Source organism: Stegastes partitus, unplaced genomic scaffold (assembly GCF_000690725.1).
Source record: "Stegastes partitus isolate 25-593 unplaced genomic scaffold, Stegastes_partitus-1.0.2 Scaffold5, whole genome shotgun sequence".
Classification (NCBI taxonomy): Eukaryota; Metazoa; Chordata; class Actinopteri; family Pomacentridae; genus Stegastes; species Stegastes partitus.
Window position 1 is genome coordinate 388,117 of NW_007577736.1, and position 25,132 is coordinate 413,248.

General features: G+C 39.6%; 1 protein-coding gene across 8 annotated transcripts in view; it reads right to left on the minus strand.

Moving 5' to 3' along the window:
* rap1gapb (RAP1 GTPase activating protein b) overlaps nt 1-13,760 on the minus strand; it is a 26,649-nt gene extending 12,889 nt beyond the window's left edge. For 6 of the 8 annotated variants that reach the window (XM_008279472.1, XM_008279465.1, XM_008279452.1 and 3 more), the window contains exons 1-11: nt 13,451-13,760; nt 11,853-11,888; nt 10,080-10,127; nt 8,145-8,183; nt 7,743-7,928; nt 6,857-6,960; nt 4,012-4,090; nt 3,854-3,907; nt 3,680-3,763; nt 3,489-3,589; nt 2,891-3,020 (exon numbers count right to left, since the gene is read on the minus strand). In XM_008279472.1, the coding sequence (XP_008277694.1) occupies nt 2,891-3,020; nt 3,489-3,589; nt 3,680-3,763; nt 3,854-3,907; nt 4,012-4,090; nt 6,857-6,960; nt 7,743-7,928; nt 8,145-8,183; nt 10,080-10,127; nt 11,853-11,888; nt 13,451-13,549 (960 nt within the window). In that variant the 5' untranslated portion in view covers nt 13,550-13,760. Of the gene's footprint in view, nt 1-2,890; nt 3,021-3,488; nt 3,590-3,679; nt 3,764-3,853; nt 3,908-4,011; nt 4,091-6,856; nt 6,961-7,742; nt 7,929-8,144; nt 8,184-10,079; nt 10,128-11,847; nt 11,889-13,450 lie in introns of all 8 variants that reach the window. The other 2 variants (XM_008279481.1, XM_008279458.1) reach the window with 2 other exon arrangements.
* Between the last annotated feature and the right edge of the window lie 11,372 nt (nt 13,761-25,132).

A 25,132-nucleotide genomic window follows, 5' to 3' on the forward strand; every position in this document is an offset into this window, starting at 1 on the left:
CATCGCTGCTGAATAACTGCAATTTCCTTGTTGCCAAAAAGCTTAAAGTTGCCAAAAGGACACTCGAGCACTTGGAGGACAGAGCGACTGTGCTCAAGTATTAAATTTTTAACCAAGCAATATCTTTTAAAAAAGGCTTGGTGTTGCCAAGCATTAGGGACACCTTTTTCTTGTGCTGAAATATGAATATATGTTGTCACCTCATTGCCTTTTGCTAGGAACTCTAATTTTGACAGCTCACAAGCCCTCATAAATATCTCAGAAGGTAAGACTTTTTTTCCCCTTCCTTGTGAAAATAAATCAAACAAAAAATGTGACATAATACATTTACATAAGATTTTGCAGTAGTTGGGGCACATTGCTTGCTTTGAGACATGATGCTGTCCCAGATTTTTTATTTTTTATTTTTTTTAAGCAATCAAACAGTAAGATAATCTAAGATGCTAGTGGATATCAGCGTGTCAAAATATATTCAGTTCTGCCCACCAAAATGGCAATGGATTCCTATCGCAGAGGCTGTATGACCCAAATCATACGGCTGCATTTAAGGGGAGGCAAAGGCATAATATCAGATTTTGCAAACAGATTCAGTTTGGCAACAAAGAGAAAAGATAATTCAAAAATGTTTCTTAATGCAGGCAGTTTTGGTAAATATAAACCCAGTTGCATTGAAAAACCCTCGACATTATACATTTGCTCTGCAGCAGCATGTACTGGTCACCCTGCGTCACTCGCATTATATTTAACGGACTAAAGTTGACAACACACCTTTTAATACAAGCTGTATTGGTGATGCTCCTAAAAAAATGTCTCATGAGATAGGTAGTTGTGTGCGCAGTACAATACAGCAAATATTTACTCTGGGATTTAGAGGCGACGATGGCATTTGCTTTTCCAGAAGCAGATATATCACGAGTCCCTGTCTGTTAAAGCCAGTCTGTTTGTTCGCACGAGAACAATCAACCATCTGTTTTTCAGCCTCGGAAAGTTTTCACAGTCTGCTGATGCTGTAACAGTTGTAAATATGGCAGAAATGTTGCATAAACAAACTATTTCACGGTAAACGGAGAGTCCAGTTCGCCAAATCCAAATCCAAATGTGCAAATGTCTGAGAAGTTCATCCAACATCAAAAATGCTCTAAATTAGTCTTGCAATTGTGGCTTATCTGATTGAAGTACTTATCAACACAGAGTTTAATTGCAAAATGAGGCAATTTTAGAGAAATCGGGGAACTGTGTATACAAGTCAAGTCCTTTGTGATTGTCATAATTCTGTAGAGTTTTGATAAAATTAATGACAACATTAATTACGTCCTTGTAAAAAAGTAAAAAACAATTGCATTTCAAGGGCAGTAATGAAAGGTGAGTGAGGAGAGCGAGACAGGGTACATGTGGCAGCAGATGCAGGACAGTCAGGATACTACTGCATCGTCCCTGAGCTTATTAGCTGTCAGTGTTAATATTTATGCACACAGGGGCTTTCTGAACCCAGATGGCTCAGTAACATTGATCGTACTTATTCCGTGCAGATGAACTGCTAAACTAGACATAAACAAACCTAGCAAGTGCATCGCTGGATTAGGACATTTTACTGCCATAAAACCTTTCAAAATGGATCACATTCAGTCAGATCTGGCAACATAAATTCTGTGCATAAATACACATATATTCTTCTTCCTAAAATAAAGCCATGATCTTATGGTACACCTTGCCTCCTTTTCTTAAGTTGCCTGTTGACTCATCCCATGTGGGTGCTGCTTATGCCCTGTGTTTGTCTCCATGCCTCAGCGATATGGACCGTCTGTACCGGGTTACTGTGGTAACAAAGTTCAAACCACTCTAAGAGGCAGTGAAGAGCAGCTGAGGACTTATGCAGCTTAGTGCAACATGGCATCAAAAGAGATGAAAGTCCTCAGCCGCAAACAGAGGAGAAACTTCAATGCCACGAGAGAACATTGCAACCTCTGTGGAAATGGTAAACCTCAAGAAGAGATATTTCTAAAAAATGGCAACGTGAGGACAACAAACCTGCAAACACCTAAATGAATGTCATCTGCTTAGCAAATCACTGCACACAAATGTCTGTAAAGCTTTCACAGAGCAAAAGCTTTCAGAGGATAACTTTAGGGTATTTCTCTATTTAGTCAGAGTTTAGTGAAAGTTCAGTATTTAGAAAAATACGCATGTCTGTTTTCTTGAGTTAGATATAAGGATTGATACAACTCTCTCTGTGCTGTAAAATATGGCGCCATCAGCAGACAGTTAGCATAGCTTAGCATACAGACAAACTATTTAGAATGAACAAATAAAATGTTAATTAATGAGCTCTAAAAGTGTTGGTAGGCTAATTTTATTACGTTTGGAAAGAGTCAGGTAAGCTGTTTACCTCTATGTCAAATGCCTTTAAGGTCATTGCACAACAACTGTTTACAGTGAAAACAGAGTATTTTAAATAATAGAATATTAAGGATAAGAATCCTGCAAAGAATCTATTTACAGAGAATAAAACAATAAAATAATAAAAAATAATAACATAGTAGAAAATAAGCTAATCTCATGATGGCTATAGCAACATAGCATTTACCAAACATAAGAGCAGTTAATCTTCTCATCCATATTCAAAAAGAGAACAAATAAGTGCATATCCCAAAATGCCAAAAAAAGTAGTTTAACTGCAGATGTTAGTTTTTGTCATAATCAGGGCAACGACTGATCCAAATGATGTAACCAACTTTATCAACATTGACCTAAAAGACCTAAAGTTAGATTTTACAGGCTCTGACTCATTAACCTTTACTGCCACAGACATACTGAGGAGTCACAAGTGGAGGAGTTAATGAAAACACAAATTAGTAACTCAAGATGATGATTCCTTTGAACGTCACTTTACCTGCTGCGAATCTCCTTCCGTGTAAGGCAGTTTGGTGGACACATGAAACATAATCTCCTTATTATGGAAATTTGTGTAGATGGATTCTGTCCCCGTCTGCCCATGAGTGACATCGAGCCCACCTCGAAAACTGGACAAGAACAGAAGCAGAAGCAGAAACAGGAAATTTAAAGGCAGAAGCAATAAAAATAAGAGAGGAGGGACAGGAGAAGAAAGATTAAGAAGAAAAGGCAAGGAGAGGATTGGGGTGAACAGCTGAGATAGAGAAGACAGAAAAGAGATCAACAAAGTGATGGTAGTGGAATACAGGTGTGTGCTCCCGGAGCAGCCGGTCCATCCACGCTCATTCATCATTGAGGGAATGCCAAGGGCACTTCTCTGCCTGCTCAATCACAATGTCAAGAACACTACAAATATCAGAACATTCTGACTCGCTTTTCCAGGGATTCGTTTGAAGCCAAGTCTGATCAATAGCAAAGTAAACGATGGCCAGCATCTAACAGACATTAAGGAGAGAGCCATACTGAGAATTAACCAAAAGTGCTGAAATGAATCCGCTGAGAAAACGAAAAGAAATTGAATTGAAAAGCGTCCAAACCCTTTAAAGTCATGAAGCTCAATCTTCCGGCCCAGAAACTCCAAGAATTCAACAAAGGCAGGACTTTCTTCCATGTTCCCAAAGAGCTCCTCCTCTGATGTCTGCAAGGAGGAAGCAAATAGCACTTTCAGGAGGAGAGGAATATGACTTCAAACACAAAGATTAGCAGCAGTACCTCTGAGAGCACTCACTTGGCCAAACTTTTGATAAATAACTCCGAACTTGAAGTTGTTGCTGATTACATGCTCATCGAAGGTGACGATGAGCCTTGATGCCTTGAGAACAGAAGGTTTCCACTCAGGTTAATGGTGTTATTAAGTATGTGGACGGCAAAAGAGAGAGTGACCATGAGGATCAAGGCCTACCTTTGGGTAGAGAACAGGGTAAAACCTATCCACATTTACTTCTTCACAGACAAGCTAAAAAAGAAAAAGTACTTTTAGCTTCATAGATTTTAAATGTATCATGAAATATATATATATATTTTAAAACCAAAATATTCAGCATGATACTAAGTGCCTACCTTGGCCATCTGAACCACATTGGGGAACTCAGTAAGGCAGGAAATGGGAATCACGTCATGATGGGTTTTTAGCTTTGTCCTAAAAAGCAAACAGTGTGAAAAGTCAAAATGCATACTGCTCCATTTCTAATCCAAAGCAATCCTCCTGGTTTGATGGTTCCTTTCTTTGTTGCTTAGCATTAATGGAAGTGAACTGCAAAATCAAAGGGAGCCCTTCCTATACAGGCTGTGTGGATGGTTTGAGCCGAGATTGCCTGGAAGAGGGTTGAATGGGCATCATTACTTTTTTAAGGGGGTCACTGCTCCATCCACGGAGTACAATAAACAGTACTGCGAAAACTAAAAAGTAATCTGTGTCCAGACAATCTGGCCGATAATTTGGTAGCTCCTTCTCTGTTAGAGAACAGTACTAGGACACTTCAAGCAACAATTTGACATTTTGGAAAATGTGCTATTTTTCTGACTTTACCATCGATGAGAAGACTGATACCACTTTTATATCTGAGCAAAAAATATGAGACTGGAGGCAGCTGGCTAACTTAGCTTAGCATAAAAAAGCTGGCTCTATCTGAGAGTAACAAAATCCACCTTCCAGCAACTCTAAAGCTAATTAACACAACAAATAGGACTTAGGAATTTGCAAACCCCTCCCTCCAACAGCAGTTTTCCAATTGCAGCTTTGCAAGCGGAACTAAATAAGTCGCTAAGCCTGCCTGCTTTAGATTTCTCCACATGCTGAAGCGGTGTGCACTGAGCTGTAGTCGCAGAGATACTCTATATTTTACGACTTTGTAGGAAAGCATCTTTTAGCTGTTTTATTTTTTTTATTTTTGCCCTTTTAAAACCAGAAGCATAAGACTTAAAGATTTGGTAATGGGTTGAAATATGTGTTTTAATGTAAGAGAGCTTTTTAGCATGTTCAGGGGGCTACATTGCTTCACAGTCGTGATTGAGCAGGCTTCCAAGGCCACGAGCACTAATGTTGGTACTAATTACATTAGATTGTGATGCTAGCCAAAGGATGTGAATACATATACATACAGACCAAATCACAACTGACCCCTTAAATGAACTCATTAAGAATTTCTTGTAGTTAATCTGCCACTATAACTACTCTAAACTGCATTAATAGTCATATGGTACATGACTGAAAGCTGGATGCAGAAACAGTAAGGATGTGGGATGTGGTTTAACAGCTCTAATTCTCTGTTTTTACAGTGTACAGGGTATTGACGGTAAAAAAATAAAAAAAAAAAGAGGAAGAAAGAAAAAATGATAATATTTTGACCCATTCTGTTGCCATACAGGTGTTTTAAATATGACTGTGTGTCCGTGCTTGTGATTACACTCACTGAGGTGCCTGGGCTGACTGTGGGTAGAGCCCACCCACTGGAAAACATCACTATGTTAAAAACGTCGTGGGCCGAGTGGCTGTTACCTCGCTGCACACTCATCCACTCTGGAGCTCCATTAACAAGGAGAACGCAGGAGTGGAGTCTCTCGGGTGCTAAAATTAATTCGCAGTTTATGTGGTGTGTGTTGCGTTCTACCTTTCTCCCCCTCGTCTGTCTTTAACAGCATGTGAAGAAGTGGAGGATCTCAGCAAGTAAGCATGGTTTGGCATTACGCTTGTACAACATGGATGAATAGAGCGATGATTGTTGAGGACTTTTCAGTTCTTTTTAAAGTCGCCATTTATACAGAGAGGCCATACAAATACTTTTATTTAGAATCGCATTATTACACAATACCTAGCAGGAAAATGACTCACGCAAATCTCTGCTGTACTCCATTTTCATGTGTTTTGTTGTGTTCTAGGGACACAAAAGTAGCCATCCATCCATCCATTATCTATACACCGCTTAATCCTCATTAGGGTCGCGGGGGGCTGGAGCCTATCCCAGCCGACTTAGGGCGAAGGCAGGGGACACCCTGGACAGGTCGCCAGTCCATCACAGGGCTACACTTAGAGACAGACAACCAAGCACACTCACATTCACACCTACGGACAATTTAGAATCACCAATTAACCTCAACATGTTTTTGGACTGTGTGGGAGGAAACCGGAGAACCCAGAGAGAACCCACACTGCACGGGGAGAACATGCAAACTCCACGCAGAAAGATCCCAGGTGTCCTCACCGGCGACATTCTTGCTGCAAGGCAACAGTGCTACCAACTGCCTTGCAGCCCGTTATTTAATATTAGAAACAATATTATTTAGGATTAAAAGACCTTCCTGTAACTGAGACAAAGATCTGCAGGCATTCAAAAGTTTAAGGTCCTTTGCCAATGGCTTAAAAACTGCCAGACTGTGTAAAATAGGATATATCTTAATTGAAAACAAAACTGATGAGAATCCATCCGACAGGAGAGACAAAGCTCTCCGCAGCACTGTGTGTTACAGGAAAATATATTTGAAAATTCATCACTGAGGCAACCTGTGAAAACTGAGAGTTCTCGTCTTCCTCTGTGACATTTTTGCTTCACTTAATGCTATTGTTGAGGGGAAAAAAAAACCTTATTCAATCTGGGGCACACAATCAAGCCATGTGTGAAAATACTCAATTGAATAGCTCTGTTTGGAGGACCTACAGTATGTGCAGATGGAGAGGAAAAAAATCAATGAATTGCATGGATACTGAAAGCCAGGGTTGTTGCATGTTCAGCAGAGGGAGAAAAAAGAAAGAGAAATAAAGATGAGACAACATGGAATAAAGGCAAAGAAAAATTGCAAAAGGTATTGCAAAGAAGAGAGCTGTGGTTTAGGGGGAACAGGCAAGAGAAAGAAAAATCATAAATGAGAGCGGATGCAAGTTGGAGATAAAGATAATAAGAAACTGTACCGAAGCATCAAGCGCAGATGCTCTTGATCCCCAATGACATCATACTTCATTGAAAAGACCAAGTGGCCCAGGGCAGCATCCATGGTGTAGTAATTAAAGTGTTCCTGCGGGTAGATAAGCAGAGGAAAGTTTAATGTGAGCATGAACACTACTCCAGCAACTCACAGTGGGTGACACAATAATGAAAATGCTGTAATAAATCGCAGATGATCAGAGGTAAAAAGAGTAACAGTCTTCTAATTTAGGAGAGTGGTTGAACTGCCCTTGTGAAAAAGGTGTAAAGGCAGAATGTACCATGTTTTACAAAATCTTACTCTGAATGGATACGGGATATAACTGAATATGCTGTATTAAAGGTAGGCAATTAATACAGCATAATCTGGCGGCTGTTATTTTAATTGCTTTGTGTGGTATTCACACTCGTTTGCATTATATCGCTTTGTGAAAGAATACTGACAATGTTGTCACACTATTGACAAAGTTTTGCAGCTGTTCCATGTCTTTGCAAAGCCTGCCCATATGTTGCTCCGAGTGCCTGAAAAATTCTCACACACAAACATACACACACACACACAAACTCTGATTTTCTTCTTTGCTTTCATTGCCCCTTGACAGAATCTTAAATTTTTATCGTTCTAAACACAAATGAGCTACGGTCTAACAAATGGGAAACCAACATTTTCAGTAGAAGTTTTACTTGTTTGGTCCCATTTTTAGAAGCAAATGTTGTTTTATAGCAAGATAAATCACCAACATCAGTCAAGTAGATTTAGAAAAATGGAAATAGGTGGCCTTTCCCCCAAAACACTGGTGATGAATGGATGAATAAACCAGAATCGATTCTGTTTTTTAGTACACTAAAACCAGCCCATTTCCCCTTCCTCACCTTGCCCATGAAATTCTTCCTGTAGATCTTTGCAGTGCTGTTCGTCTCCAGTTTGATGTGGGAGGTGGGACAGGGAGGTTGATCGGCCTCTGGTGGGTCTTTTGGTTCATGATTGGTCCCCTCGATCCAGTAGCCTCCAAATTGGGGCAGTAGGATGAGTGGAAACGGACTGGTGCGACCCAGAACCTGGCAGCGATGGAAAATAATAACATTTATGAAGAGTATCGATTAGTAAATAATAGTCAGAATGTGGTAACAAGCACTGCACTGCTTTCACTGCTTCAGAAAGTGCACGCTCCTCAACTTTTTTAAAAAACCTTTTCAAACCTTTAGCATTACAGTTTCTGACATTTACAAAATATTTGTGTGTGAGTTATTCGTTTGAGGGTATGTTGTATGTACCTCATGAACGCTGGGATAAGGGATGTAGTCTTCTTCTGTCTGTAGGGAGACAAACAAATATGAGTCAAGTTGACAAACAGCCGCTTGTAGTCATACTTTCACTTTTGGTTACTTGAGGGAAATAACAATGAGCAGAGACATTGTGACAGAATATTAACTACACTAGCATCCAGTTCTATTACTTTTGTTGTCCTGCAAACATGACAGAGGCCACACTATCAGCCTTTTTCACTAATGCATTAAAGTCCTCTTGAGAGAATGTATATCCATTTTTTTTTGTTTTATACTCCTTTATTCACTCCTGCATTGATTATAACTATTGACAAGCCAATTAAAGTTGGCAGAGATTTGGCAAAAGTGTATATGTTTTATAGTCTCCAGTGACTGGGTGCTAAAAGCTCTCAGTATGGTTGTTAGAAAGGGATACTTCTTTCACCTAAAAAAAGAAAGTGACATTCAACGGCCTGTGTAAGAGAAGCTTACTTTCAGTTAGTGGTTACTGATGCGTCACATGACAAAAATGACTTCTCCTGATAATTGTTTCTATTTACTGTGGCAATAACCTGTGATGTTTGCTGCACTCCAGAAACAATGGTGCTGTGCTGCAATTCACTTCTAGACATATTTTCTCCTTTTCTTTAGAATGCTCTTCCACAGTCCCAGTAGACCACGGTCAGGCTTGTTCCATTAAAAGTTACTGGCTTTATGTTGCAGAAGTGACGGCAAAAATATTTTTTGGACATTTCACTATGTGACAGTTGAAGTGCCTGTCCCTAACAGAAAATAAAAACTTATGACATGGGATTATTGGCAGGTGTAGCTACCACGGAGGTTAAGAGTCACTATGGGAAATGTAATGTATACATGAAATTTCATGGGAATCCACCCATTCACTGAGTAACTGACATTTCTATCCATACATCCAAAGTGTGGCTAAAAATGCTGTGTCTAGACAGAAGTTGCTCATTGTAGCAAAATCAAACCAAAAACCTGATGGGTTTATTATGTTTAGGACAGCTAAAAAAGCCATTTGCCACTGTAGCTTTAATACATTTTTGACATTTGTTCAAGTATTCACATAGAATCACGCAACAACACTGACTTAGATGTGGACTATGGCACATTTCTGTCCACATACCTGTGTATACATCAGGTAGGGGGTTCCAGTTTTAATGGCATAAGGAAAGCCCACTAGCAGTATTTAAGGAGACGCTAACTGTTACAAGATTAAAGAATATTTTATTTTCTGAGTTTGGCATTGAAGAACTTTGCTGTTGGCCCCATAACCCTGATCTCAACTCAAGCCAACATCTGAGATGAAATGTAGCGCTGGCTGAGAGGCAGGCCTCACTGCCCACCATCAGTGCTCTACCTCACTGATTCACTGATTGACTAAAACAAATCCTTAAACTAGCTTCATACATTTAGTGAAATGCCTGCCCTGCCTAAAGGAAGGGTGGCTGGTCCAGCAGCATATTGATGCCAACTGTTTGGATTGAAATATCCAACAACTAGACAAAAAGGTGTACTGTTGTTTATCCGCTATAGTGACCATATAATGTACATCTTAGAGAGCGAATTTATTTGTCATTATAAATGCCAATAGGACTGTAGAATTCTCTTTTTCCACATCACATTATACAGGTTTGAGTTAAGCCAAAACCTCACCAAGTTACTTTTTTTATGTCCTTTTTGACCTGACCTCAGACTTCGTGATGCGACTATCTCCCAGTCTTCAACAGTTAATGCATTAGACTGTCTAGGTAATGGGACAACAGAGGATTTTGCAGTCCTCATGCCTGTCGAGCTCCTAACTCAGTCGGCGAGCATCCTAAAGCCTGTCTGACAGCTGATAAGGAAAGGTTTATAACTCTGCCATTACGGATGCTTTACCAGACTGTGCTCTGTGAGGAGATGTGTGGATTTGCGACTCACTTTGAGGGGGGGAGGAAGGGGGCACCTTTGCTCATCCATTCTGCAACCCTGTAGAGAGAGGGAGGCAAAATGACAAGGTACTGATGACACAGGTGAAATTGCTACACAACTGGCTTTACACGTGCACAAAGCTACACAAAAAGCACACAGACTCAGAAGGTTGTTGATTAGAGATCAGTGAAACATCTTGTGCAGCACTGCAGTGCAAAGATAATTCTTTATCACAATAGTTCTTGTTTACATAAAGCAAGGTCGGTCGCCAGATGAGGAAGTGAAAGTAAAGAAAAGAGGAGTGATATCTCAGAGACTGTAGTGGGTATAGAAGATCAGCAGAGGTCTGTGAGAGCAGAGATGATGTTTCCAACAAGCTGTACTGCAGATATCTTTAACCACCATTCTACTTGAGGGCCATAAAGTGCCAAAATAGAACTTTCTATCAAATCTATCTGTTTTTATTCTGCTGACTCATAACTACTGACAGTTCCAGCAGCACAGAGGAAGATGAGTAACAAAGCTATGCTGATCAGTGGCCCCTTTGTGTTATATGCCCTGCGGCAAGATTTGAATTGTATCAAATTTGATGCACATTTTTAGACCTAAGAAAGATAAATCAAATGGAAATTGGAAGTGCTTTCTTAAAATTCTTTCTCTGAAGACTGCTCCGCAGCTTCTTGATTTTCCTTCACCCCCCATCATTCTCCTTCTCTGCTTTGTGGAGACTATATATTACTACTAATAAAATATGCTACTGTTGTCTACAATTCAAACATGTTACTGCCACGTTGTTGAAGTGATTAACAACCAATGTAAATACAATAAATAAGGCTGTCATAAGTTTATTGGGAGAGGCTTCACAAATTATGTTGAAGTGAATGCAATCGTAATGTGTATCTTCACACCAACACATTATACCTTTAATGCCTGTGATTCTTCTTGGTTCCATCACTACAGCATCATAAAGATGCCATTGTTTGACTCTCATTCTGTGCTTTTGATTAAGATATGATCATAGTAGTCAAGTTTCCTGTGGTTCAGTACTGTTAAGGTGATGCACCAATGCTGAAGCTAAAAGTTCTGTTTCCAATAGTCTTGGACCACTAAGGAAGAAAATAGTAAGAAAAATCCCCCTTCTGCCACTATAGAGACTACAATTTTACAATCAAACAAAATAAAGAAAAAAAAAAAGAACTATTATGATTCAGTTCAAAGGGAAATGTTTGGATGCCAATAATGTCAGAGACACTTGAACATCAAAGCACCTGTTTAAACCGTGCTGATCTTTTCTATCAGATAACTCAGAAGCTACTGTTCTTCCTTATGGTTTGTGTGCTTTGGTACTACATCAATGACTACAAAACAACCTCAATCCCTACAAATCCACCAAATCATAATATCGCGCACAACTGATGATGCAGACAAAAGTATCTAGCTGTGAGGAGAAGATGCAGAGGCCCTATTTAGCACATTAAGTAGAATACGTTTTCTGAAGATGGCCTGAGGCTGTTACTGCTGCAAATACCAAAATACATGTTAATGGCAAATACATGGATACATGGACATTTTTAAAAAAGTGTTGTAGTAGCTGGCTCGCAGGGCTGAATACAAAAATAGCAGGAAAAGCAGAAAAACTGGACTTTTGAAATAGAAGTAAATGGAAATTGTGTGTCCAAAGTGAGAGAAATTCTGAGGATTCTGATTGATTAAAGCCTGTGAGTGAGCATGAACAAGTATAAGCAGTGACAAAAAGCCGAGCCAGGAGACCACTTACAGTACCTGTATCCTCTCGATCATAGCAAACAGGTCCGAGGTCTGAGGGAGAGAGTTGACAGAGATCCAAAAAGGGACATGGGTTTCATTTTCTGTGTGGCAGTGTTGATACGATTTCCCTGCACTGTCTTCTCATCTGTAAAGACGCTGGCTGTGCATTCTCAAGACTTCCTGTTGGAATCTCTCTTACCCGTTAATTCCGTATTTCATGATGACGGCACTCCTTTACGCAACCCCCACCCCCCTTGACACCAATCTCTGTTCAACGCCAGGAGAATTGCTCCTCCAAGCTTTACGACAAACACGCTGTAAACAAGTAACTCTGAGGGGGAAATGAGCCTCGCAGCTCCATGGTGCTTCTCTCTGTTGCTAAAGCCAACAGCTCATCTAACTGTGGGCAATGCCAAATTAGCTAGGAGACACTGTGGTTATGGTGCACATATTTACTGTACAATATTGTAGAAATGAGAAACACATCACTCTACAACCTTTTAGGAAAAAGGCAAATAAACTGATACAGACAGTCTGGCAAATAGGTTTCATATGTAAATATGGCATAAACTTAATGTTTTGCAGTCAACTTGTGTCCAGTTACTAAAACCACTACCTCAGCCATGCACTTTTACAGAGCATAATTCAGTATTTTGTCCAATTATTAAGGCACTCGTCGAGGTTAAAGTAGAAGAAAATACCCTTAGGCATGCAACTTTCATCTGCACAGGCCACATTACGAATTTTACGCAGCTCCAACCTGAGATAAAGGAGGAGAGAATCACAGCGGCCTTGACAGCAGCGCTTGTTGCGGGGTGAGCCCTCTGTTCACCATGTAACACAAGCGGACTGAAGTGCCAAGCTGATGTTTCCACATGACAGCTTAAATTTACTGAGGGGCACTGCAGGGCTTGCAAAACACATATGCAGCACACACAAAAAACACAGGAAAGTGTAAACGCTCACGCATATACACATTTCCAGGCGCACTGAAACACATTTGTAAACTCATACATAAGCATGCCGCGCTCATAAATGCACACTCACAGTAAATGCACACGCATCTGACCCTGACCCAGTAAAGCCAAAGGTGCAGCCTAAGTCCATTGTTGCATGTAAAAATAAACAGTGCCATATGATATTCAAGGAGATCCTGCTCTCTTGACTACAAAACAAACACCAACAAACATTGTCCTCTGCTGACCAGATTATCAGTGAACCAGAGAAAAGATGCAATTCACTCCTGGATCGTGGAGGCACTCTGTTAGTAGCAAAACATGAACCTGTGTAGTTACAAGCCCTAATAAAAACAGCTGCATGAAAGAACTTACAGATTCTGTTTTGCATGGTATCTGATATGGAAAAAAACAAAGAAAAAGTACACACTGTAAGTAGTTCCTCTCAGGACACAAATGCAATATGTGGTTAAAAACCGATCAGTGGAGCATTTGATCTGTTTTTGCAGTGAACAAAAACCCATTATCTACTGTTCTACAGCCCCAAACATACAGTATGTGTTTCTGTCTCGAAGTTACCTTAAAAATGAAACAAGCAACAACAACAACTAGCGTGAAAAGGATGTCTAACCTCCATCAAAAGAAAAAAATACTCACATCACTGAAACATCGTCTCTTGAGATATGGTTTACTGGGGGGACTATTGAGAAGTCCATCCAGTAAGGCATTCTTAGCTATCCTGAGCTCAGCCATCATCCCACAAGTACAGATGCAGGCAAGCTGACAGGAGCGAGGGGGTTGATGTCGCTGTCAGCCACAAGGAGAAAGGCGAGACTGACAATGACACTTTGCACTCACTGTCGCTCAGACAGCAAACTCGAAGAGAAAACTTGATAGCTGTCCATCAGAATCCATACATCTATGTGTGAGGTAAAAGTGTGTGCTGTAATGTGAGAATATCATTTCCCTTCCTTCCTCTTTTCACATAACCCCCCTGCCCCTCCCTCCACACCACCACCCTCCCTGTGACACACACAGCTGTTCTGTAGGAAGTAGGACGAAGGGAGGAACAATGTTGCTCCCCTCCCTGTGTGCTCTCTGCGACGATCTTCTCTTTTTTTTTAATGCAAACTCACACTTGCATGTGGACGCAAAGAAGAAGAAAATAAAAAAAACCGTGGCGTTGTCTTACTGTTATATCACAATGTGAGACTATATTCTTCCTCTTTTATTTTAGCTTGAATTTCTCAAGTTTTCCTCTCTGAAACACTTCTGCTCGGAAAACAGGTCTGTAGGCAATACTTTCACATGTACGATAATTACAGACAAGCTGAAAAAATCCACCTGTTACGACTTATATTTATTTTTAGTTTTACAGTTCAGAAGTAGGTTAATTATACCTGAAGTGCTGTTACAGATCGAAAGTGCTGTTTATGAGCCATTCATCTTACGCTTCTGTTCCTTTACAAGCACTCGCAAACTTTTAAACTCTTTCGAAATGAGATAACTTTTTGACAAGAAATACTTTACACCATAAACAAAAGGCAAAAGCTAAGAATTCAGTAGTGCATGTTGGAGATCAGGTACTTTTCACTTTATTGTGTCCCGGTGAAGAAAACAACAATGCGAGAGCTCCAAGCATTCCTACAGGGGAGACACATGAGACAAGCCCAGTTCCCTGCATGTGTCGATGCCAAAGCCTACTGGTAGACTTAACCAGCCGAGGCACTTCTGAAAATCATCTGTGCGTAGTTAAGCATGACATGAAAGCACAACAGATAGTGTGAGACAGAGAGGGAAAGGAGCGATAAAAAAAAAAAAAAAAGACAAGGGAAGCCCTTTGGGAGGAAATGCGGACTGTTCTGTGAAAGCAAAACCTTTTCTTTGCAGGTCTTTCAATCAGGCACTCTTCCAACATGAGATATCCACATTGACCTACTTCTAAGAAAAAAGCAAAAAGCAGCTGAACGCTTTTAAAAGGACTGCTTCCACCCATATATGTTGAAGGCTTTTTATTTTGAGAAAGAAGATAAACACAACTTGCGGTCTGCATTGATTTCCCTTGAGGAAAATTGATGGGATCGCACTCATGGACAAGAGGTTACATGGCTTGAATAAAAACAGCACAAAATATGGATTTTATACGGACAGAGGCAACTTTCAGTAGCGTGATCCTGCACTAGAATGAACCCGCCATTAAGACACCGTCTCATCCTGAGGTTACATTTCATTACTGGTATTGTGGTTACTCACGTCTAGACTGGCTTTAGCTGAATGCCAAACTGGGATTTGAGAACATTCACAGATGAAAACTGAATACTAATTACATACTTGCAGAATAATCAAGCTTCATTGTTACATGATGGCAAATGTGTGGGAGATATTAATTACGATTCAGATTCACAATATGAGCACTTACATTGTCTCAGTTGTAAGGGATGCTGATTGCGATGCTGTACTGGTGAGTGCAACATTTCAGCTTAAGCTGTTGGGAAAGTCAGCTCACAGTTGTACAATCCTGCCTGATTTTGGTGCTTATAGTATAACGTTATGATCTAATGGAACAGTATAAAAAATTCATCCTTTAAGTCTGCTCACGTTTCGTCTCCCGCCCTTAAAGACGATACAAAGCCGCTGCGGTGAACGCACTATTACTGTTTGTATGCCTGAGGGGCACATCTCGTCTTCTCTGAGTTGATTAATGTGCAATTGAAGTATTTTCGTGTGCCAAAGAATGAGAGATCCGAGTGCATGAGTGAGAGATCCAATGGCTGACTGATCAACTGATTCATTGATTGACTGACCTGGTCAAATCACTGAGTAGGTCAAAATACAGTATGTGCATGAATACAAATGGGGGGCATTAATATCCACAACTCACACAGTCCACACCTGTCTCCTCCATCTGCAAGCAGAGGAGTAAAACTCTGACTCCAACACTTCATTAACTCCTCCCGAACAGAGGTCCATTTGAATTTCCACTAACAAATTGCCAATGATATGGATTGAAAGCAATATCCCCATGCCTACTCACTCCTCATCTCTCCATTTATGCTCCGTGGGTTAGTCACATCCTCAAAGGAAAACGCCTGAGTAAAATGGAAAGCTAAACTTCAAAGAGAGAGAGAATCAATGGGCATAGATGCCTAGCATTTCAGTCAGAGAAAATCCATTGTGGTCCATTCATCAGGTCTGGTTGCAGAGACTAGCCTGACCTTGCCGTGGCCACTCTGGCCCTGGGGGGACACGAATGAGGTTCACACAGATGACCCCCGCCACACCATCAACACATCAGACGAGCTGGTTGGCTGCCACAGAGGTAAAGGTCTACAAAACTGCAGATGAGCGCTCAGTTTGATACTGTCTTTGCTGCACTATAAAGAAAAGAACAATCAGTTTAGTCAAAGAGGCCCTGTAATGCTTCCTATAATGGAACAACTCCTGCAATTTGATTAACATCTGCTGGGAATTTGTACGTGCATTCCATTATTATTAATAAGTGCTTTATCAAAGACTTAAGAAAGCTAAAACCTTGAACTTGAAGCACAAGTCTGTTGAATCCATTAGTATCCCTTGAAATACTGCTGAACCTGACATACTAAGCAGGTTAATTAAATAATTAAAAGAGTACTTCGCCTATGTGACTTTGCGGCTCTATAACACTATTGGACTGGAAAAACAGAGGCCCAGAGGCATAATTTTCATTTCCTTATTAAAACCTACAGCCTGCGTGAGCCATAATGCAACTCAGCTGCACAATCTAAGAGAATTGGGAGTGTTGTGCTTGTAGCAGCTGATGCAGCCTCAATCAGAGATGAAAAACAGGCTACAAAGGTGTACTAAAGCTCATTTCTTTTTAACTCATTTTAAGACTTGGGTGATCAGTGCCCAATGCATAGTGAAATTAAATGACATTAAGAGCAATTTATACAACTTTTTTTCCCCACATATGCAGTACCATTCTGCAAGGCCTGCAGCCACACTTTGATGTGTAAAATCAGAGAAGTTTGCTTTGCAGTTTTTTTTTCAATTCCTACCATCACAAAAAATCTAATTTGATTCCTGTTTTAAACTTCAGTTATTATTATTTTATTTACTTCGCAAATAGATAAATCTTTCTCAGTTTAGTGTTTTAATCGTACACTTTTAAGTTGTTGCGTCAGAATTTCGTTTTGAATAAAAACTTAAAAAGACTTCTGTCTTTTGCACTTGTGGTTGGACCATGAGTTTCCTGGGGAGTAGCCTGCACACAAGGACCCAGTTGCACAACCACAACATGCACAGTGTGCTGCAGACAACATATTGTACACACACTGTATGCACACAGAATAGATGCCGGGGTGTGAAGGGGAGAAGCACAGGTATTTATAGATCATTACTCAATGTTTAAATGTGAACAACGGTAACATTATATTGATCTATAGCTTCAGTTTGTGAGTAATGTTCTCATACATCTCCCTGCTCTCCTAAAGTAGGCTAACTGATAAATTATTGCATGGTCATATGTGCTACATGTTCGTGGCTAGCTGTATACTCCTCTGGGTACTAACCACAGAAACACAGAAATGGAAAATTAGAATACCAAGTCATTTCTAATTTTTGTTCAAAAATTGAATTCTAAACCAAAACACAAACAATTAAAAAAATGAAGCCAAGAGACAATCATTCTTTTGTGAAGTAATCAGAATAAAAAAAGTTTAATTATTTATTTTAATGGTGTGAATCAAACAAAGAACTGCAAAGCTTCACATGCACCCAACAATGTTAAAACCTGCAGCTCATCAGCTCTGATCTCATCTCTGTAACACATTAACAAAAACAAAGGAGCTTGGCCTGCAGATAGTAAACCTGCAGATAGTAAATTATAAAAGACACATGCAGCTTCTCTGTAGCGTCGTCTGTATACAAAGGTTACACTGCAACTTAGAGGCAAACATTAGTATGAGTATGCATCAAATTGAAAGACCATTGTACCACCAATTAAATATTAAATTCAGTTAAATATACTTTATCTGAAGTTCTTTCTGTATTTCTCTGGTCAGAGCTTTGCTATGTGAATTTGTCTTTATTACTTAAATCAGCTTTGTTCTACTCAAAAACACTTGGCTTAATTACTTCAAAAGCATTTAACTTGAACCACTAATACTTTCTACAGAATAAGAACTACAAAGCAGTGCCATTTCTGATTAAATTCATGGTTTTAAGCCTATTACCCTGTATGTGTAAAACCTATTACCCTATATGTATATGGACTGTTAAGATAACCACTTCCTTTCACTACACACACACAAATCCATGTTGACACTTGCAACACAAAGCTTGCTAGAAATCACTTTGCTTTCCATATAACTTGTAGCATCCTAAAGTAATTAGGTCAACAAAATACTCATACAATGTTTCCTCTAGGATTTTTTTCAGCAACGGGGGCAGGCTCTCGGGGAGTCGTGGCGACGTAAACAAATGACACTTGACTGCAGATTTTACTTTTATAACCTATATCTTGAATGGCCGGTTGGAAATAGCATTTTAAAGGCTGAATGTAAAAATAAATAAATAAATAAAACAATACAATTAAATAAATAAAAATAAAAACAATAAATAATAATTTCTTGATGGGGCTGTAGAATCAGTGGCAAAGTTTGCACCCAGGCTCAGAACAATTAATTTTTCTGTTTTTTTTCTTATTTATAAAAGAGCTCCAAGGCTCTGTTGTAGGGAAATCCTCTGAGAGGCTCAGGAGCATACAGGCTGCAAGCTGATCCTCCTGCAGCCTGATTCTCAAGTCAGTTGTCACTTACAAATAGAAACAATAATGAGATTGTTTCTCTCAATTTCCTACACCCTAATCATTTTAAAATAGTTTCTAGTTCGTGTCTGATGATATATTATTAAACGTCTCACCCTATTCATCGCTGAAAAATCCCTCTCACAGTTTTTTCAACCCATTTAGGGTCCCAGCCTGATAGCCTGAGCTTCCCTTTAGGTTCTTCTCCTCTACTCTCATCTCTCTCATTCTCCCCCCACTGTACTCTGCTCTCCTTCACTTTGTTCCACTGCTCCTCCCTGTCTAATGTTACTTACATTTACATTAGATCAATTACACTCACATCCCATCTGATTACAGTGTGAATACTATTTTTTATCGAACCATCATCATATATGAGTCAGTAAAAGGCGAATGATACCTGACTAGCATCATCTCCATCAGGTGTCTTTCTCTTCTTAGAGAAATATTTGAACAAGCTCATCTGAAGATGCAGTCAGTAGTTCCATCATGGAGCATAGATGTTAGCTTAATGCTATCAGTTAGTTCAGTCACGTTAGCAACACTGAGTTGGCACCGGGCCCAATTAACTTAAGATACCAATGTGTTATGTAACATTAGCTGGCTATTAATATTTTGCGAATGTCTATTTAACTTGTAAAATCTATTCTGAGTTATCTTAAGCTAATAAGTCGACCTTTCCTCCGGTAAGTCGCTGCCCTGTTCTCTAAGACGACCCTCCTCTGACTCTCTGACCTGGAACCTGGTGCTGGATGTGACGTCACTTTCAAGGCCACGCTCTAACGAGTAATTAATGTCACATTAACTCCCAAGGAGCAGATACTGAGCAAGATAGTTATCTGTAGTTTACCTTTGTACTCGCCAGTAATTAACGTCGCATTAACCCCCAAAAGAGTAGAGACTGAGCAAGATAGTTATCTGTAGTTTACCTTAGTACTTGCAAGTAACCAACCCAGTGCAGGACTCTGCTGTGAAGGTGGAGACATGTGGCGGTGGTGTATTTGCGACAATAAAAAAAAAAGAAACAAATCTGAAGGAACAGCAGCTAGGATTTAGGAATGGCGGCCCACCACTCCTAAATGAATCTAGAGGAAACACTTCTCATAATAAGACAAAAAAAAAAAGCACCATTTAAATATCTGTTTCTCCAAGTCTATTCTGTTCAGCTCCATACATGGCTTATTAATCCCTGGAAAATTGAATTTCCACTGCCTGTGTGACAGAAATAATAGCAATGTGCCTCCAATGGTATGTATAAGAGAGGAACAACTGCTGCAGATCTATATTTGTCCCATAAGCATGTGACAGAGGGCACAGACTCTTCTGTCAGGCACAACAGCCGCCTGCCAATTAAAGCCACCAGGGGTGGGGGCATCAGAGGCACCTTTCACCTGGGGGCAACATTTGAAGAATATGATGAGCCAAAAAGAGAGAGGAAACCAAAGGGAATTAAAATGCACAGATGGAATGACGGTATGGATGGATTGGTAACTGTTTGAGAGGTGTCATTTAACTCCCTGTATGCTGGACTCAGTAAATATTAATTCAAAATACTGATCTGTTGCTTTACAGGATGATGCTGGTGTTATTCTATGTGGATAATATTGTTGAAGAATTTTGTGAAACATGTCACAAAGGGCATCAAACAAGGTGACAAGTAGGGAGTACATGCAAGAGATTTGCTTAAATCAAATGACATTTAGTTGAACAAAACAGCAATGGAGTGTGAAAATCAGTAATATAAGCACAGCGAGCAGTGGATAGATGCGTGTCATGTGTGCTGTGGAGGTGTTGAAGGTGCAAACAAAAAAAGAAGGCAGATAGCAGGTGGATGGAAGATAGAGAAAGTGGACATATGAAAGCTTTTGTAGCCTGGAAGGCACAGCTGAGCTACATTAACAGAAGACCCTCATGTCACCCAGTTGCCCACCGAGGAAGGCTACAACTGCCTTAAAGACAGTGGGAGGGTGTCTACCCCTCTTCTTAAAATCCAGGTTTCACTTTGACATCTGAAGCAAACCAAAACACAAGTCAATATATATTTAAAAAAACAAAAACAAAAAACAAAACACTTGCATAGACATATTCCCCATTGTAATAAACCGGCCATCACTCAAAGCCAATCCATACTTTCCACCACCTACACTCTACCAGATCTGATTTCCCTGCACAACAACCCTGGATGGAGGAGCAAATTAAGGGTAAGACAATTCAGAAAATAAATAGCAGGCAAATTGGCAGGTATGAGAGCAAGACAGGGTTTCTATGACTGGTATCCAGACATGTGTACGGACAAGTACAACCCACCTCAACTTGCAGATAATTTTTTTGGCAAGAACACATTGAGGAGTACAGTAAGCAGGAGATAAATTTCACCCTCCGACCCTCTGGAAAAACAAGGCCAATCAAAATGTTGATCCAAGAATGAGGACCGGTGACAATCATAACTGTCCAACAAAACATCCCCTGCAGCCAGAAAAACAAATGACCACACATGCTGCTTTGACAAAATTCCAGCAACCAAACACAAAACTGGAATTAACACATGAGCACTAAATCAAAGCAACATACCTAAAGGTTCCTCCAAACAAAGACTCACTAGCCAACACAAAACACAAAACACAGAGGAAACCAAGCTACAACAAAGCTCATCCAAAACCTAAAACAAGAGCTGTGGTCACCTGTTCCAAAGCTCCAAAGCCAAATGTCATCTTGATTATTGCAACAAAAACAAAACCACGCTTATTGACTGTCAAACTGTCATCTGTCCACGGGTCAGACTCAGTCTACTTGCAGCTTCATTTGCAACTGTATACAAATTAAATTGTAATATTTTATGACAATCACAATTGGCTTTTGACAAGTTCAGAAGACAATGGTTGCTTAAAATGCTGCAGATAACAGACTGTTGAGCATGAAGCCTATTGCATAAATGACTGGAAATACATGCATAGATTATGCTATGATCTGGCATAGTAACTATTAACACTGCAGTCATAGGAAATCATCATATATGTATGAAAATATGGGTAAAATGAAACTATGTTGAGGGAGTAACAAAAGAATTATTCAAGGCAGCACCATAGTGGTCACAAAATACTTTCCACACATAACTTGCGGCTGCCATCCCTGTTCTGTTTGTTGACAGCACTCAGCCATAAACACGTTCATTCTCAAGATCTTTTTTGCATAATGAAAGCTTTGAAAAAAAGAAATATATTCCTCCTGCATGTTCTGAGACATGCAGTAAACTGCTTCACAACTTTTAGGCACAACAAGTTTAAGTAGAAAACTCTTACATTTCCTGCATTTTTGGCAAGCGTCAGTGGTTCGTTTCTTATCCTGGTGAGGGACAGAGTAACCCAAATGTACAGAAACACCTGGATGACTCCAGTCTTCCATAGGCACAACACTATCTGAATATACACTACTATCTCACTGCTCATCTTGAGCTTCATTTATCAATTATACTATGTCTTACTGGAGTTTTACAATATTCAAGCCAGTTAATCACATAGCATCAAGATGAGATGATGAATGCTGCAAAAAACAATGCAGGTAACAGAAAAACTACAAAGGTGAAATGAAAGCCAAAGAACCAAAGCTCCACAGCGAACCAATCCCACTTATGAAATGAATGAAATGAAATGAAATGAAAAATACTTTATTTATCCCAGAAGGGAAAAAATTGTTTGTTTTTTTGTTTGTTTTGTTTTTAAAAAAATCAATACAACATACCGTATATTATATACAACAATAATAATCATTCAGTCAGTCGGATTTGTTTTTTAAGGTGATTATTATTATTAACTAACCTAAACCCTAGTCTTTGGACAGACACTGGTGATGGGTTCTTACATACAGATTCCAACTGAACCAAAAGGCAACCAGGTATTGGCGACCATTTGGAAACCAAGACACTGTCTTCACCCACATGTCTTGCTGCACTTAAGTCAACACAAAAACCTGGTTCATCTACTGAGATCAGATACTTCAGCCTTCAGAAGGAAAGCATGGCTCTTACAAACAGAATTGTGGCTACACTCACCCAAAACACATGTATGATAAATCTCAAATAAATGGGTTGTCCAACCAAAGAAAATGGGAAACAATGCTGCTGTTCTCCTGCAACTACCCAAACTGTCTAACCAGAATTCAAACACTACTCCCAAAACTCTTGAACATAATACTAAATGCAAAAACCACATAAAGCTGCATATCACACCAAGACAAGCTTTACACGTTACAAAACAGGTTTAAATAACCCAGACAAGCCCCACATTTGTTACAAACTGGCTCAAAGAAAGTGGCTACACACACAGGAGACTTGCCCATGAAATTCATTAAACTACACCAACACAGGACAGCCATGGAGCATGAAATTCAGCATCATTGCCAATGCAAACAGTGAATGGATGTGCATCATATGTCATGTGAAGCTGTTGAATTTGCAGACACAAAAGAAGGCAGATACCAGATGGAAGGAAGAGAGAAACAAAGTGAACACATGCCAGCTTTTACAGCTTGGAAGACCGAGGTGAACCGCGATACCTGATGCATGTCAACCAACTGCTCACTGAGGTGGGCTAAGACTGCCTTCAAGACAGTGAGAGGGGCATCACAAACCCTTGCACTTGGAAGAAAATGCAACTCCAACAGATATAGATAGAACATTTTTGGAGTACTATTTTCTGCCGTATTTGGTGCACTAAGTCTATGTGAGGCTGGCTTAAAATAAACTAAAATGCTTGTGTTAAATATATTATCGTTAGCCAGTGCAATGGTGGGAAGCACAGGACAAGCTCAATCAGGAAACTTCATGGATTCATATTTGTTTTCTTTTCGTTTCTCTGTGAGGACATCCATGCTTTTCAGCTAAGCCACTCGGACTTTGCCACATTCTCCATGAACCAATCATGTCATCTGCTGTCAAACTTTAGAATTGTTCCTTTTTCTGCTGCTGTCAGCTGTCATTGCAATGTCAGCCTGATGCAACCAACTCCAACCCACTGATCTCAGCAGAGGCAGCTGTCAACCAGCTCTTTTTAATAAGTTCAAGAATCCATCACATCCATCCAGATCTTCATTCAATCTGATGTGTTACTTGACAACTCATGGTGTGACTAACCCCTGGAAATTATGACCACCAAAGACTCCCCGCATATCTCTTCAACGGTTCCGGCTGCGCTACAGTATGTCAAATAGATGACAGTGCACAATTACTGTAAGTATATCCCTAATACACAATGGACAACTAGAATCATGATAACGCCAACACAGCAGGATCACTGTTGGAGTGGTCTTTATGTGGACTTTCTGAACAGTAACAATGATAATTTTTATATGACAAACCTTATTAATCCTCTGAACCACAAAGTCCTCAGATAACCTCAAAAAATGTATCATAGCCAGAAACTGTAAAAACAGAAAGAATATCTGATTTAAAACTTTCCAACAGTCCATGAGTTAATCTTGTGTGACGTGACATTCTGTTGAGTAACCAAATCTAAGCTTAAAAGCATGACATTTCACAAAAATCAGTGTATTCAACATGTTTCATTTGAGAATTTTGCACGAACCAGATTCTGTAAAAATCTGTGAAGCTATTGCAAAGCCATGACGAAGTCAGCTGTGACCAACAGTCACGTGACAATATTTCAGGGACTTGGTGAACTGAAGGCTGTATTTCTACTGAGCAGATATTAGTACCGTAGAAACAAATTGGAAAAAGTAAGCAGCAAAATTATTTAGTATGTAGTCATCATTTTATCCATTATGGGTGACACCTGTGGGCGTTTGACAAAATGTTTCACATGTTGATTCCAGGTTTTTTAAAATAATTTTAGAAAATAATCAACATCAACACTTACTTTTGATGTTTTATGGCATTAAAACTTTGTGAATAACTTAGTAAAATACATTCCTCTCTACTTCTAGCCATGGTTGTGCTGTTTCCATAGAGGTGCAGGTGAAAAATTGTAGTGAAAAATGAGTCCACACAAAAAATACCAAGAAATTGCTTAGGGTTCAGAGGGTTAAACTATGCCAGGCAAGAGATCACTGGGAAGAACTGCTCTCTATCTTTTTTATGTCTACATCTTCCATATTGCAGTAAGTCTAAAGGTCTGCAATATGCATCCTGCAGACCTTTAGACTTTTTAATAGCAGGAATTGAACAAGCATAACTACATCAGTTAGAGAGCTATTAATCATGGCTGGATTTTTATATCCCCGTAAACCATGGCGTTAAACATCCACATATAATCTCAGAACCACAGAAGTGGATAAAATAAATGTCATGCTGTCATTGGTAATGTGATTAATTACACTGCACTGTGTGAAAAAAATCAGTAAAAGCATACTAGGCATGTTTACATATGTCTTCTTTTTTTTCCTTTCTTTTTTTATTTTTTTTTTTTGTACATTTTTTGGCTCAGATTCTTTGTACCGTCCCCGAATACAAATGCAAACATGGATGGAGCAGAGAGCAGCAGCAGGTCACAGTCTTGCGTTACCTTTGAAAGTGCAGGATGAGGAAATGGAGGGTGGGAATG